This window comes from Panthera tigris, chromosome C1, assembly GCF_018350195.1.
Source record: "Panthera tigris isolate Pti1 chromosome C1, P.tigris_Pti1_mat1.1, whole genome shotgun sequence".
In the NCBI taxonomy this organism is placed as follows: domain Eukaryota; kingdom Metazoa; phylum Chordata; class Mammalia; order Carnivora; family Felidae; genus Panthera; species Panthera tigris.
In genome coordinates, this window is record NC_056667.1 from 61,384,106 (window position 1) to 61,399,832 (window position 15,727).

Consider the following 15,727-nt stretch of genomic DNA (forward strand, 5'->3'; position numbering starts at 1 on the left):
GGAAAGGAAAATAAAGATATACAGATTAGGAATGAAGAAATAAAATTGTGTTTGTTCACAGATGGCATGATCATTTTCTATATAGAAAATCGAAAAGAATCGACAGAAAGAAAGAAATTAAGAAAAGAAAAAAAAACCTGGAACTAGTAAGTGATTATAATAAGATTGTAGATACAAAGTAAATACACAAAAGCCAATCACTTTCCTTTATACCAGCAATGCACAAGTTAAAAACACAGTACTATTTACATTAGCACCCCTCAAAATGAAATATTTAGGTATACATGTAATAAAATATGTACAAGAGGAAAACAGTTGATGAGCAAAATCAAAGAACTAAATAAATGGAGAGAGATTTCATGTGCATCGACAGCCTTAATAGGAAGACTCAATATTGAGATGTCACTTCTTCCCAGTTTGATCTATAGATTAAATGCAGTCCCATCCAAAATCTCAGCATATTATTTTATCAATATCAACAGACTGATTGTAAAGTTTACACAAAGAGGCAAAAACCTACAATATCTAACACACTATTCAAGAACAAAGTTGAAGGAATGATGCTACCAGACTTCAAGACCTACTATAAAGCTATAGTAGTCAAAAACAGTGTAGCGTTGTCAAAACAAAAGAAATTAGACCAATGGAATATAATATAGTCTGGAAATAGAAATATAGTGAACTGATCTCTGACAAAGAAGCAAAGACAATACAATGGAGCTTCAACAAATGGTGCTGAAACAGTTGGACATCCACATGCAAAAAAAAAAAAAAAAATGAATGTAGACAGACTTTACACATTCAGAAAAATTAATTTAAAATGGATCTATGACAACGCAAAACTATAAACTTCCTAGAAGATAACCTAGAAGAAAATCTAAATGACCTTAGGTATAATAATGACCTTTTAGATACACCACCAAAATCATAATCCATGAAAGAAATATTTTATATCCTATATTTCATTAAAATTAAAGGCATAGAGAGATAAAAAACAAGAAACAGACTCTAAGAGAACAAACTGATGGTTACCAGAGGGAGGTGGGCGGGGAGATGGTTGAAGTAGGTGATGGGGATTAAAGAGTACACTTAGACCAATGAGCACTGAGTAATGTAGAGAATTGTTGAGTCCCTACATTGTACACCTGAGACCAATATAACACTGTATGTTAACTATACTGGAATTAAAGTTAAAAACTTAATGAAAAATTATTTCCCTTAAATTAAAAAAATTAATTAAAGACATAATTTGCAAACAGTAATGTCAAATGAATAAGAAAACAAGCTACACAATGGGAGAAAATATTTGCAAACGATACATCTGATAAAGGATTTTTATTTAAAATATATAAAGAACACTTAAAACTAAACAATAAGGGAAATAAACAACCAGATTTTAAAAATGGGCCAAAGACCTTAACAGATACTTCACCAAAAAAGATATACAGATGTCAAATAAGTACATGAAAGCTGTTCCTCCTCACATGTCATCAGGGAAATGCATATTAAAACAACAATGAAATAACATTACACACCTATTAGAATGGCCAAAATCCTGAACACTGACACCACAAACTGCTGGCAAGGATGTGTAGCAACAGAAACTGTCATTCATTGCTGGTAGGAATGCAAAACAGTATAGCAACTTTGGAAGACAGTTTGGCCATATCTTATAAGACTAAATATACTTTTATCATAAGATCCAGTAATTGCACTTCTTGGTATTTATCTTTTGCCATATGAATGTTCATAACAGCTTTATTCACAATTGCAAAAATTTGGGAACAACCAAGATGTCCTTCAGTAGTTGAAAGGATAAAGTGTGGCACATCCAGATAATGGACTATTACTCAGCACTAAAAAGAAATGGTTATCAAGAATGAAAAGACATAGTGCACCTTAAATGCACACTACTAAGTGAAAGACATCAGTATGAAAAGGCTCTGTAGTATAGGATTACAACTATATGGCATTATGGAAAAAGCAGAACCATGGAGACAGTAAAAAGATTAGTGGTGGCAGAGTTCACGGGGCAGAACACAGATTTTTAGACAGTGAAACAATTCTGAATATTATAATGATGAACACATGTCATCATACTTTGTCCAAACCCATAGAATATACACCAAGAGTGAAATTTAAGGTAAATTATGGACTTTGGGTGATTATGACATGTCAATATAAATTCATCAACTGTAGCAAATGTACCATTCTGGTGGGGGATGTTAATGACAGGGTAGGCTATGCACATGTGACTTATGTGGGAGTATACTGGAAATCTCTGAATTTTCTTCTCAATTTTTCTGTGAAACTAAAACTGCTCTAAAAAATAAAGTCTTAAAAAAATAATAAGGGAGGATGTCAAATAGAAGTTTGGGGGATACAATTTTTTCCTTGGTCCTCCAGAAAGGTGAGAAACGTGAGGGTTCCTTCAACAGGATACAGTGGGAAAAAAATACTTTATTTGGCTAGAACACGCAAGCCAAACAAAGAAATTCAAATAAATGGAAGAGTAAAAAGATATTTTTGCTTATACTGCATGTCAGAAAGAGCAGGAGGAGGAACAGTGGTTGTGCAGAGAGATGAAACACAAGGAATGGAAAAGATCAGAGCCCTAGGGTGAACTGATCAAACCATGCACCAAGAGCATCGTGGTGCACAATCTAGAACCCTCTTCATTTAGTTTCAGTTTCTTCTTGTGAAGGAAAAAAAAAATGTTTGGAAACAAAATTAATACTCTTCTCTACAACTTCCACACAACAGTCATAGTTATGCCCATAGTAATAGGAACAACCTGACTGGAATTAACTCTAAACAAGCATAGGCATCTTATTGGGGTGACGGTTGCACAGCTCAGTAAACTTACTAAAAATCATTAAATTGTTCACTTACAACAGGTTAAGTCAATGTCATATAAATTATGCCTCAGTAAAGTTCTTTTAAAAATTTATCTCACTCTTCTTTACGGTACTTCTTCAGATACTCTCTACTCTCCTCCCACACAAAAAAAGCCCAAATGTCTCCACAAAATACCATTTTTCAACTATTATATAGCTCAGTTTGTCTGACATCCCTTTCAAAATGTGGAATCCATGATTAAATATGTCATTTCCAATGTGTTTTACTTATAAAGAATTAATGGGTTTACTACTTAGCTGTGTTAGCATATTTTATTGTGGTTACCGTACCTTATGACTATTTAAACAACCATATCACACTGTTTGATTATATTAAACATAAACTTAAATCCCTAGATATTTTTACCCCCACAATCTACTTCCAACGAAATTACTCCCACTAATATGGTATTCAATATTTTTTCATTTTTACTTAAAAATTAATATTAATGAACAGTTAAGAAAAAAAACAGAAAAGAGGGAAGAACAAAAACCATAGTTGATAAGGTGGTATATTTACTTCCAACACATTTTATATGAATAATGTAATCATATCAGGAAAAAATAATATTGATTTCTATGGCCATCCTTTCCAGGTCCCAAGAATGCTGTATTTAATACTCTATGTAATACAGTCTATTACATCAGCCTGTTCTAGTCCCTTCACACTTCTCATTATCCAAAATTTTCTTATTTGGTCACATTTTCATTGTTTACCTTGTTACTATGCACAATCCTTGAACTTCACCTTTCTTTCCCTAGGATCTCATCTAGTTCAGTAGTTTAAAATTAATTCCATTAACTCTAATCCAACCTTAAAGTTATCCCTCTGGAGAGGTCTGTGAACTGCATAATCACAGGCACATAGCCTCACACTGTCTCTAACTCTGAGGACTCAAAAAATTCTCTCTCCAGCCCAGACCTCTCTTATGAACTCTGGACTCATATGTGTAATGCCTACAGACACATACACACACAAACTTCCATTACATATGCGTGACATACACATATATCTATATATTCTACATGTCTAAAAGCAAACTCTGGACTCTCCCCACTACTCCACCAACATTCCCCATCCGCAGTCTTTCCCATCTCAACTGATTGCTGTTCTATCCTTGAGGTGGTCAGTCTTGACCCCTCTCATTCTCTAACATTCCACAACCATATCATTAGCAAATTGTATTGGTTGTGCCTTCAAAAATATGTCCAGAATGTAATCAATTTCTCAGCATCCCCACTGTTACCATCGTTGCCAAGCCTTCACCAACACTATCCTTGCCCTACCCTCCACTATAGTCTATTTTCACATTTCTGAGTGATCTTTTTAGACATAAGGCAAGTCACATAAAAACTCTGCAATGGCTTCATTGTACTCAGTATAAAACAAAATCCCTTCTTTAGGGGTTTTTCACCTCTCTGATCTTTATCACTCCCTTTTGTTCACTCTCACCTCACTCAAGTCGTATCATATAAATGTTCTTAATGTTTTGTTTTTATTAACAACACAAAACTTCTAAACGGCAAAACTATGAAAGAGTAATCTCCATTTTTACTGAAATGTACCTTAAGTACAGAATTAAATGCAGAGTGAAGTCTTTAGAAAAAAAAACAAACAAAACAAAACAAAACAAAAAACTAAGTTAAGTTCATGGCAAGAACTTATAGGGCCTTGAATGCCCACCTGTGTTACTGATGAAGGCTTTAGGAAGACAGGTTTCTAAAATAAATCAAACTGCATGATGTGGTAGATGAGTTCTGGGTTTGGGATTCAAGTAGCGTGCGTAAATCTCTTCTACTGATCGTGAGCCCTTGACTGTTAGCTTCTCTGTTTCTTAAAATTGTTGTATGTAAGCATGAATAGGTTCATCTGTAAAACTCATTATAAACTTGTGCTTTACAAAAGAAATACTTACAGGTATCTACCAAAATGCATCTAATAAGTCTGACTTATTCCCAGTAATGTTATTTAAAGTTCTTGATCAATCCACATATACAACAGAATGACAGCTGAAGCAACCAAAACCACGAATGTTAAGAGACCTGTTGCAGACTGAATTTTATACAATGGACAAAAGCCTATGAAGTGAACTCAAAACTGAGAGGGGTGGAGAGGCTCACTTACTAAGAAACACAAGGGCAAAGAAGCCACAAACCTAAGGTTCCTTAAGAGAATATAGATCTTGAATGTTGACACTGTACATCTGGATCTGGATTTGGGGCAGATTGTTTCAGATAACAACCCTGAGGGAGGAATTAACTATAAAGACGTCTTTGGGAACTGCTCCCGGCTAAAACAAATCTGAAACAAATCACGAGTTGAAAGGACGAACCACCTTTCGAGGGAAAGCTGGAAGCTAGGTTGTACTTTTGTCTTCTCAGCGGGTCAGTTCTAGCAATTTTATCACTCAACCCGAATAACTCACCGGGTCAACAGGGCTGCAAAGCCTTATGAGTTGGGAACAAGAGGCCCAGACCCGGCACAGTCCGACAAATCACTAGGTGGCCATCTGCTCCAGAGACCGTTGCTAGGGAAACAAGGCAAGGCTCTGCACTCTGTCCCCCAGGATTTTCTCCCGGCAGGCCACCGCTCTGGAGGCGTGGTTACGTGAGTGACGCACGTAAGGGGCGGAACAGAGGCAAACCGGACCCAGGAACGGGTTACATTCTGAGGCGCATGCGTGCTGCGCCAGCCGGAGGATACCTGGAAGATTTCAGCTGGTCTCGGGGAAAGTTTTGCTATGGCTGCTGCAAACGCGCTCTTAGGCGTAGCTCTGCGAGAAGCCACCCAGCGAAAATTGCAGAGGTTTTCAGAACTGAGAGGTAGCAAAGGGGGAACCCCAGCTTTCCCCGGCAGTGGACAGGGAGGGAACTTTACGCGCCGGGAAATTTGCTGGACTATCACTTCCGGTTTGCTCACCTTCGGCTTTATAGCTAATAACTCCGCTTGATTTTTTTATTCTTCTGTCACTGCCCTTTCTTTGCGTCATGTTGTTACTTTATTATTTTTTTTTTACTTTATTCTTAGTAACATGTATATATCAAAACAAAGGAGGAGAAAGAAAATTATTCTGACTAGTGAGGCTATCAATCCAAGTTACACATTTGGTTAGCCTATTAACAAACGTTACTTTAGATAAATCTAAACTGTCTAAAGCTCAGTATTTGACCATTACAAATATTATTTTAGCCTTCTCCAATCCCCTTGCCTACTTCACCAATCTGTTGCATGCTATGAATGCGTACTGAGTAAAAAACAAGACATGGAAAAATTATGGGTCAAAATTTAAAAGGGGAAATTTGTATCAAATAAAATTTTTTAAAGACTGTGCTATTTGTCATTCCTTATACAACTATCTAATAAAATTAGTCATTTTTGGTGAAGTTTCTGCATTAAAAATATAAATAATAAGATGTTTAGGATTAATAGATTCTGGCTGACAAAAACTGTTAACTAATTAAAATCTTTATTCATCTTTTTTACCAACAAAGAGCGTCAGTTTAGTCTGTTTTTAAATGAGTACATCAGGGACTTGGGAACTTTTCTGTTATGCAGAATTTTAGGTCATACTTCAAAGCCTTTGTAAACTTGCATGGCTCATCTTCAGGTAATAAAAAATAAAGTACCTGAATTTATAAACAATAACATTATAGGAATAGATCCTTGGGTTGAATCTTACTCAGCCAACAAACACTAAGTGGTCCTAATATGTGAAAATTGCTTTTCACAGCTGGAGATTCATTTATTCATTTTTTTTTAAGTTTTATTTATCTGGGGAAGAGAGCACGAGCAGGGGAGGGGCAGAAAGGGAGAGAGAATCCCAAGCAGTCCCCGCATTGACAGTATACAGCCTGACTGGGGGTCATCCCATGAACCTTGAGATCATGACCTGAGCCGAGATAAAGAATCCGAAGCATAGCTTACTGAGCCATCTAAGCACCCCCGTTTATTCTTTTTGTCTCCTCTTCTTATTTAGGAATTGAGGTAATTTTTAGCAAGGCAAGAATACTTCTCTTAATCAAGAAACATAGCAACTTTCAGAATATTTAAATAAATGGACTGTAGACCATGAAAGGAGCAAGTAATCTAAAAGAGGGGAAAATGCAAAATATGTGAACAATCTTCAGTAGAAATAGTTTGAATCAAACTACCTAGCCACTAATTATTCTGTAATTCTGAAAAGAAGTTAAGTGTATGAAGATAATTTTTCATTTTTGTTTCTAATAGGCAAATTTGTAATAGCTAGAGATTTCTGATACTCATTTCCTTGCTTTTTCACACAGGCAAACCTGTGGCAGCTGGAGAATTCTGGGACATTGTTGCAATAACAGCAGCTGATGAAAAACAGGAACTTGCTTATAAGCAACAGCTCTCAGAAAAGCTGAAAAAAAAGGAGTTACCCCTTGGAGTCCAATATCATGTTTTTGTTGACCCTGCTGGAGCCAAAATAGGTATGCTATATATAATCAGATTTATATCATAGGTTCTGAACAGAATGATTGCTGAAGAAAAGCTTTCCTATGGCTCACAGTTGATGAGCCCTATATCTTTCTACCCATAGCCTTTCCAGGCTTTAAAAATTTAATGTAAATTTACTATTTTTTAAGAAAAAGGCATAGTAACTGCACATTGTGACTTACCATGAAAAACTTGCAGAATGTTATTAAGAAAAGAATATTATTTGTTTTAATAAAATTTACTTGGTAATGTTAAATATTCTTTTGGACTTTATCAGTAGGGTTCTTAAGGTCCCTCCTAACTCCATAGTTTGTTCAGAGATTTACATGAAGGTTGCAAATCAGCACTATATACACACACATATATATACACACATATATGTGTGTATATACACATAAGGCATAGCTGACTTAAACTGGGTTTTGAAAGTAGTATCTATGATATTAGGCCATTACATTTTATATATATATATATATATATATATATATATATATATACACACACACATACACACACACATATATACATATACATATATGCATATATGTGTGTGTGTGTGTGTGTGTGTGTGTGTATATATATATATATATATATATATAAAATGTAATGGCCTAATATCATAGATACTACTTTCAAAACCCAGTTTAAGTCAGCTGTGCCTTTTGACCTTCATTGCAAGAAAATATGTGCTATTTTTCTGGAGGCTATTTTCCATGTGATACTTAAAACTAAAGCCCCTGATACCATATGGGATATTTATATCTGATACCAGCATTGTTCTAATTAACCAGTGTTTTAATCCTCACAATGGTGCGGTCAGTACTTTAATAATTCCCATTTTATAGACGGGAATCTGAGGCACAGAATGTTAAATAACCTGCACAAGGTAACTAGTAAGTGTAGTTATGTTTAAGATGTATTTTAGGACACCAGGTCCTAAGAAAATTTTTTTTGAGTTTGTTTGTTTGTTTGTTTGTTTGTTTATTTATTTATTTATTTATTTAGAGACCATGAGCAGGGGAGGGGCAGAGAGAGAGAGGGACAGAATCCCAAGCAGGATCCCTGATACCAGGGCAGCCCCTGGGGTGGGGCTCAAACTCAGGACCCTTGAGATCATGTCCTGAGCCATTATGACCTGAGCCAAGGTCAAGAGTCTGACACTTAATCGACTGAACCACCCAGGTGCTCCTCTAAGAAACTTCTTAGAAAGGACATCTAACTCAAATCTTTGGTTATGTCATGTGGAGGGGGAATTATTTTAATGGGTTTTTCAGTTTGTGACTCCAAATGAATGTGTATACTTAGAGTATTCCACTGTTGCAGATTACCTAATTTATCATTTTTTCTTTGTTTTAATTACTGTTTTCAAGAGAAGATTATAATCTCATCATTTATTACCAAGTGCTGATCTCTGGGTTTCATTTCCAATTGTTTATTTATTTAAATGCTGTAAAATGTGTATTTAACTTGATTCTTTTGCCTCTACCTTTGCTCTCTGCCTACTTAATTATAGCTAAAGGCCATATCCTCAAAGTTATAACACCAAACCTTACCATAATAACAAATTTTCAGTAGGTTTCTAAGAAGTAAGTTGTGGTTTTACTTTCATTTTTAAGGAAATGGAGGATCCACACTTTGTGCCCTTCGATGTTTGGAAAAGTTATATGGAGATAAATGGAATTCTTTTACCATCCTATTAATTCATTCTGGTAAAGTTACACATTTTCTTTTTTCCAATTTACATTTTACCTTTGATATCTTAGGGACTTTTTTCTACCTTGCAAATACTTTCCTTTTTTTAAATTTTTGTGTTTGAAGTTACTCTTCTTTGAAAATAAATATTTCATGTTTTTCTTGATTATTTTAAAGTTATAAGCAGCATAATGTTTTTTGACAAATTTATCTTTTGGAATGTATATAGAAAATTATTTACCGAAGATAGAACTCATCAAAATATGAACATTTCTCAGTAATGCTTTAAAAGGAATTGTTGTAGGGGAGAGGCTGGTTTAGCACTGTGATTTCCAGACTTTACCAAAACCTTCTATCATGCATTTTTATGTGATTATTGGTGGCAAAAGTCTTTAATGCTTAAAAGAATTTAAAAATAAAAGAAAAAGTGGTGACAAAACATGGAGATGACAAAAAAGTATGTAAGAGGAAGAGTCACACACAAAAGAAAACATTATAAAACAGAAAAATAGGAAATAAATAATCTCAGAATAAAGATTGTTTTTTTTTTTTAGTTCAGTAAATGTAGTTGTATGAAAATCTTGGTTACATGAAAACCTCCACTCTTCTCTACTGGGGGCTGATGAAAACTTTATTATGGACTGGCACCAGTCCAGGAACAGATATTTTAGAACTACTCATCTATATGACTTCCAAGGCATTTTTCATTTCTTATAGTTTATATATAGAACGATTCTTTGTAAAGATAATACCAAGTGAAGCATCCAAGTTGTGATTTTAAGACTAACTCTAAAAAAGTAGAAAAATTCAAATATATAGCTTTATTCTGGAACCAATATGATTACCAATTAATAAAAATTAAGTTAGACACTCAAAATACATAGAGGCAATTCTTACAATTCTAAACTTAAGTTTTGGCTAGTCTTTGGAAAAGGAAAAAAGTGGAAAGCATTAACTCTCATTTGCTGAACAACATACTCTGTTGCCAAGTGCTCTACATAAAAGAAGATAAAGCAAGTATTACTCTTCATTTGCTGATTTGGAGTAAACCCAACGATAAGCAATTAAAAAGTGGTGAACCAGAGTTTGAACCTATTTTTGTCTACTCTACTATGTAATGTTGCCTCTCATTATAATTAGTTACATAAAAATGATGTAAGCTATTTAATGTACTTAAGAGAACATGCTTTTCAAGGAATTAAGAAGTCATAAGACTCATTTTAGAGGGAAAAAGCCTGTTCAAATGAAAAACAAATATACATTTTAAAATGCTTTTAAGTAAACGCACCTTTATTTCCTTTGAGTGGATGTAATAATTTGAGGAAAGACACAGCATCTGGTAATTACAGTTTAATAATTATATTTTGGATTGGTATATTAGTTTTTTTGTGACTTTTTTCCCCTCTATGAAGTGCGTACCAAATGTGGGAGTTTAAATGTCATGAAATTTACTGTTTGAAATGTAGATATAAGACCATGTTTTAGCCCATGGTCCTGTTTACTAGTTGTGCAGTTGATTCAAAACAATTCGCAGCCTCTGAAGTATAATAGAATTCTTTCTTAATCTAAAATTGCATTATATCAAATCACTTGAGGAGAATTGTTCTTTGAATTTGTAACCTGGAATTTACTATTCTTTTCTGAGTTACAGTAATGCATTATATACATTAAATATCTTTAGAGATATTTTGAGTTGTCACTGATGCCCCTGAGTTTTTAAAATCTTACAGTCTTGTAAACATTTTAAAACAGTTATTTTGTTTAATTTTATATAGGTGGTTACAGCCAACGCCTTCCAAATGCAAGTGCTCTGGGCAAAATTTTCACTGCGTTACCTTTCGGTAACCCCATTTATCAGATGTTGGAATTAAAACTAGCCATGTACATTGATTTCCCCTCACATATGAAACCTGGGATTCTGGTTACTTGTGCAGATGATATTGAACTTTATAGTGTTGGAGAATGTGAGTTTATTAGATTTGACAAACCTGGCTTTACGGCTTTAGCTCATCCTTCTAGTTTGACTGTTGGTACCACACATGGAGTATTTGTCTTAGAACCTTTTAATTATTTAGCATATAAAGACCTTGAATACAGGTGTTGCCATCGTTTCCTTCATAAGCCCAGCATAGAACAGATGCATCACTTTAATGCTGTGTGTAGAGCTGGAAATTTTTCTCACCAGGACATGGCTGGGGGTGACACTACCCCTCTTAAATTAGAGTCTGAGTATGTCTACACGGACAGCCTATTTTACATGGATCATAAAACAGCAAAAAAATTACTTGCTTTTTATGAAAAAATAGGCACATTGAACTGTGAAATTGATGCCTATGGAGACTTTCTGCAGGCTTTGGGACCTGGAGCAACTGTGGAGTACACCAGAAACACATCAAATGTCACTAAAGAAGAGGCAGAGTTGACAGACATCAGGCAGAGAATATTTCATCTTCTGAAAGGAACCTCATTAAATGTTGTGGTTCTTAATAAATCCAAATTCTATCACATTGGAACAACTGAAGAATACTTGTTTCATTTTACTTCAGAAAGCAGTTTGAAGTCAGAACTTGGCTTGCAGTCCATAGCTTTTAGCATCTTTTCTACAACACCAAAATGCTCTGGTAACACATCCTGTATCATTCAAAGTATACTGGATTCAGGATGTTCTGTGGCAACTGGCTCAGTTGTGGAGTATTCTAGATTGGGGCCTAATGTTTCAGTTGGGGAAAACTGCATTGTTAGTGGTTGTTCTGTCATAACAGAAGCTGTCCTGCCTGCAGATTCTTTTGTGTGTTCCTTAAGCTTGAAGATGAATGGATACTTGAAGTATTCAACTATGGCTTTTGGAGTGCAAGACAACTTAAAAAGGAATGTTAAAACATTGTCAGATATAAAGTTACTTCAATTCTTTGGAGTCTGTTTCCTGTCATGCCTAAATATTTGGAATCTGAAAGTTACAGAGGAACTGTTCTCTGGAAACAAGACATGTTTAAGTTTGTGGAATGCTCGTATTTTCCCAGCTTGTTCCTCTTTGAGTGATTCAGTTACAACATCCCTAAAAATGTTAAATGCTGTACGGAACAAATCACCATTCAGCTTGAATAAGTATAAACTGTTGTCCATTGAAGAAATGCTTATCTACAAAGACGTAGAAGACATGATAACTTATAGGGAGCAAATTTTTCTAGAAATTACTTTAAATAGAAAACAGTTCGATTTAGAGGCATCTTAAATATTATATATACCTTACCTTTCTTGATAGAGCAAGATTGCAAATAGAAGAGTTTTCTGTAGGCTTTTGTTTGTTTTACTGAAGTGAATTAATGAAAATTACATTAACGTAATCGCTATAGCATAATATTAATAACAAAATCAAACATTTTTGATGAAAGAATATTTCAAGGCTGTAAGTTCAGAAAAGGGTTTTTTTGATATTACTATTTTAATTTTCTTTTAATAAAAACGGGTTTGTGGAGCATTGTTGTGTTCATATAGCACACAAGAAGTTTTAAATGATTTTCTAAACATACCTTTCTCCATCTTCTTTTTGGGCTTTGGTTTCAGTACAGGTCTACGTGTTAATTGGCATAGTATTAGTATAGTAGTATACTATGGTATATACTAGTAGTACAGTAGTAGAACATAGTAGTCCTGATGAACTGATAAAAATGGTATACATACAGTAGGGTCTTCAAAGAACACTGTAGGAATTGAAATACTTTTTTGGAAACAAATGCATAGCTTACAAATTCAGATGAAAACAATGCTTCCAATATTGTGATTATTTAATTAATAAGTAATTAGATAGAGATAGCTCTGGAATTGATGATAAAAATCTATCTCATTTATTGCTCTTGCCAAAGTGAAACTAAAAGTGTTTATGTGGTATTTTACCTTATAAACTTGGACATATGTTTCTATATCTTAAAATTTTCCTAAATTTCCATCCATACAAAAGCATACACATACACAAAACTCAAATATCTGTATGTGGAAAACGGTAGGAATAACTGGGATTCATTGATAATCATAAAAGTTTATTTGGGGCATTATTTGCAAACTCTTTTTAACCCCTTTAATAGAACTATTAAGTTACCAGATGGGCTGATTTTGCTTTCTTTTTCTTACTTTTTGCCCTTGTACTGGTGATGATACTGAGAAGCAATAATTGACCGAAAGGTAAGCAGCAGGAAGGAGGCAGAAAAATTAAAAAATGAGAAAACTTACTGATGATAGACAGCTTCAAGAAAATAAAAATAGACTGGAATCTCAACTTATGTGCTGCTATTTTGCTATAAGCATGCACGTGAAATGTCTTTATGTCAAAGTCTGATAAAAATTAGAGAAATGATTTGTCAATTTTGTGTTTTAACATGAATAAACTGAAATCTGAACTAGTCTGTGCTTCTTTTGTTTATATATTAATATGTCAATATGAAAATAACTGGTAAACCACAAGTGGCTTGCCTGCCACCCTTATTAGGCTATTTATGTGTTTCATTTTGGTTTGGGGTTTTGTTTTATTTTCTTTTAAGGTTCTTCCCAAGGAGGAAATACAGATACATGATAGCTACTCTTTAGCATTTACTGATTTACTTGCAGAGTTTTCAGAGGATGTTGTATGTCTGTTATTGATTAAATGTTTAATACTGTATTTCACCTAATGTAAAGTGCCATCAGTTATTAAAAATTACTGTTATTTTATGTTCCACTAAAGAGAAAACACTACCAAGAAAAATGTGAATCAATGCTTCCTTTTTTCCTTGGAGTTTTTATATTTATTTATTGAAAATCCTTTTTAAATGCACTTAAATACAGATTTTTATTATTTAATCCTCTCACACATATAAAAGGAACAAAAAGTGACATATTGACATATAGTTAAGACTTTTCTAAAACTTTACATTCAGTTTCAAACTCTTCGGAAACACTTTTCAACCCAAAAGTTATTAATATCCATGTGCTTCTACCCAGTACCATGTTCTGTGCTATCAAAGGTATTGGTAAAGCCGTAAGCACAGTGCTATCTGGATTGCCTCAAAACCGTCAACACCAGATACCTGTCCTGTAAGTTTTGATGCTGATTCTTTACTATTTGGCAAAATTTCAAAGTTGTATTTGTGCTGTAGTGTAACCATTTGTCTCTCTAGAAGGTAGGTGGCTTCTATTCAAAGTCAGTGGGAGGTTTCTGACAAATTGGTGGACACTATTTTAATCATAATTCTGCATAGTGTATGGATTCTAGTTGCTTTGAAATGTTATCTGTTGGAAAGAATTTGATATTGTCTCTTGCCTTGAGATGCATTGTTTGGGGTATAGTATCACACATGTTTCCTGAACAGGTACCCTGACTCAACCAAAGTGATAGTCCCATGCATATATAAGTAAAAAATTGAACATTTCCTCTTGATATCATTTTTATTTCATAAGGTAACAGGATTTAAATTTCATATATTTCCAAGATTTGTGAAGGATGGTTGTTATTTGTAACTAAATAGAATCCATAAACTTGTTGATTACTTAATATGAACAATGACCAAGGAAGGCATGGGGAAAAGAAATCCAACATTTGGTATTAATCTTCTACCTCAGCCATTTATTCTAGAAACTAAGCAAAACAATACTAAAGTGTGCATCAGTATATGCTGAGTGGAAGTAAAGCTTCAAATATCCAAGTGATGCTGAAAATCACAAAAAAAATGATAGTATTAATCCAGAATTAATTCCTATAATCTGTGATGATCTATTCATGTTTTGAAGCTAAGCAACTTCCGTATTTATATTAATATTACCAAATTCAGCATAGAGCCAAAATCAGAATGTATGCAAAATGTATGTATGACTGTCACAGACAGCCAGAAACCGGTTTGCTACACAAAATCAGGGATGCCATTTATATACACTGTGATGTCCTTTGGACTTGAGTAGCTTAGAAGCCCATAGTTTAGGCATTTTGATGTAGTCAAGCAGAATTAAGATGGAAAGAAAATGTTTTTAATTTTCTCAGAATTGTCTAAAGGATTTCAGATGCCTTCTTTTTTGTTTACCTAAGTGAAACAAGTTTTCACCTATATCAAGAACTAAATTATTCTTAGTAAAGAATCAAGACCTTTGTAAATTTACTTGAAACATACCTTGTTTAAAAATTTACTTAGTACAAGAGAAAAAACTGAAGTAACTTAGCTTCTAGTTTACTTTAAGTCTTTTGAGCATCTAAAATTTTGTTTAGACAATGACAATTTCTTTTTTTTTTCTTTTTTTTTTTTTAACGTTTTATTTATTTTTGAGACAGGGAGAGACAGAGCATGAACAGGGGAGGGTCAGAGAGAGGGAGACACAGAATCTGAAACAGGCTCCAGGCTCTGAACTGTCAGCACAGAGCCCGACATGGGGCTCGAACTCACGGACCGCGAGATCATGACCTGAGCCGAAGTCGGCCGCTTAACCAACTGAGCCACCCGGGCGCCCCTAGACAATGACAATTTCTATTGAGGTTGAAGAACACAACTTTTGTGTTGAACTCTATATAACTTACTAGTGTTCATACTCTTAATTGTTTATATTTACAGACATTTCTGACTTTTTTTTTAAATGAGGGGCAAAATATCAGTCTCATCAGAGAAAGAAACAGTCCTTGTTTCCTTAGCAGAGCTGTCTACATGAACTACAACAAACAAAA

General features: G+C 34.3%; 2 protein-coding genes across 5 annotated transcripts in view; one reads left to right on the forward strand and one right to left on the reverse strand.

Annotated features, from left to right (window-relative positions):
* The window catches only part of LRRIQ3 (leucine rich repeats and IQ motif containing 3), a 221,437-nt gene extending 215,976 nt beyond the window's left edge, over positions 1-5,461 (reverse strand). Inside the window, 1 exon segment of the mRNA XM_007089803.3 lies at positions 5,324-5,461. The gene's annotated coding sequence lies outside the window, so the exon portion shown is untranslated.
* A 116-nt stretch (positions 5,462-5,577) lies between these two features.
* Positions 5,578-13,773, forward strand: FPGT (fucose-1-phosphate guanylyltransferase). 4 transcript variants are annotated; one of them, XM_007089800.3, is made up of 4 exons: positions 5,578-5,720; positions 7,182-7,349; positions 8,973-9,065; positions 10,824-13,773. In XM_007089800.3, exons 1-4 carry the CDS (start codon positions 5,639-5,641, stop codon positions 12,278-12,280), a joined length of 1,800 nt encoding a protein of 599 aa, XP_007089862.2. In that variant the 5' UTR covers positions 5,578-5,638; the 3' UTR covers positions 12,281-13,773. The 4 variants fall into 4 exon arrangements, with proteins under 4 accessions (XP_007089862.2, XP_042853518.1, XP_042853519.1 ...); XM_042997584.1 differs by having other exon boundaries at positions 11,355-13,773; XM_042997585.1 differs by having other exon boundaries at positions 11,641-11,807.
* The last annotated feature ends 1,954 nt before the right edge of the window (positions 13,774-15,727 follow it).

Bases quoted from the DNA above. Each gene is read 5' to 3' on its own strand.
- FPGT (XM_007089800.3), top strand. From the start codon at position 5,639: ATGGCTGCTGCAAACGCGCTCTTAGGCGTAGCTCTGCGAGAAGCCACC. The intron at 7,350-8,972 runs GTATGCTATATA...TTCATTTTTAAG, and splicing joins CCCTGCTGGAGCCAAAATAG to GAAATGGAGGATCCACACTT. The intron at 9,066-10,823 runs GTAAAGTTACAC...AATTTTATATAG, and splicing joins CATCCTATTAATTCATTCTG to GTGGTTACAGCCAACGCCTT.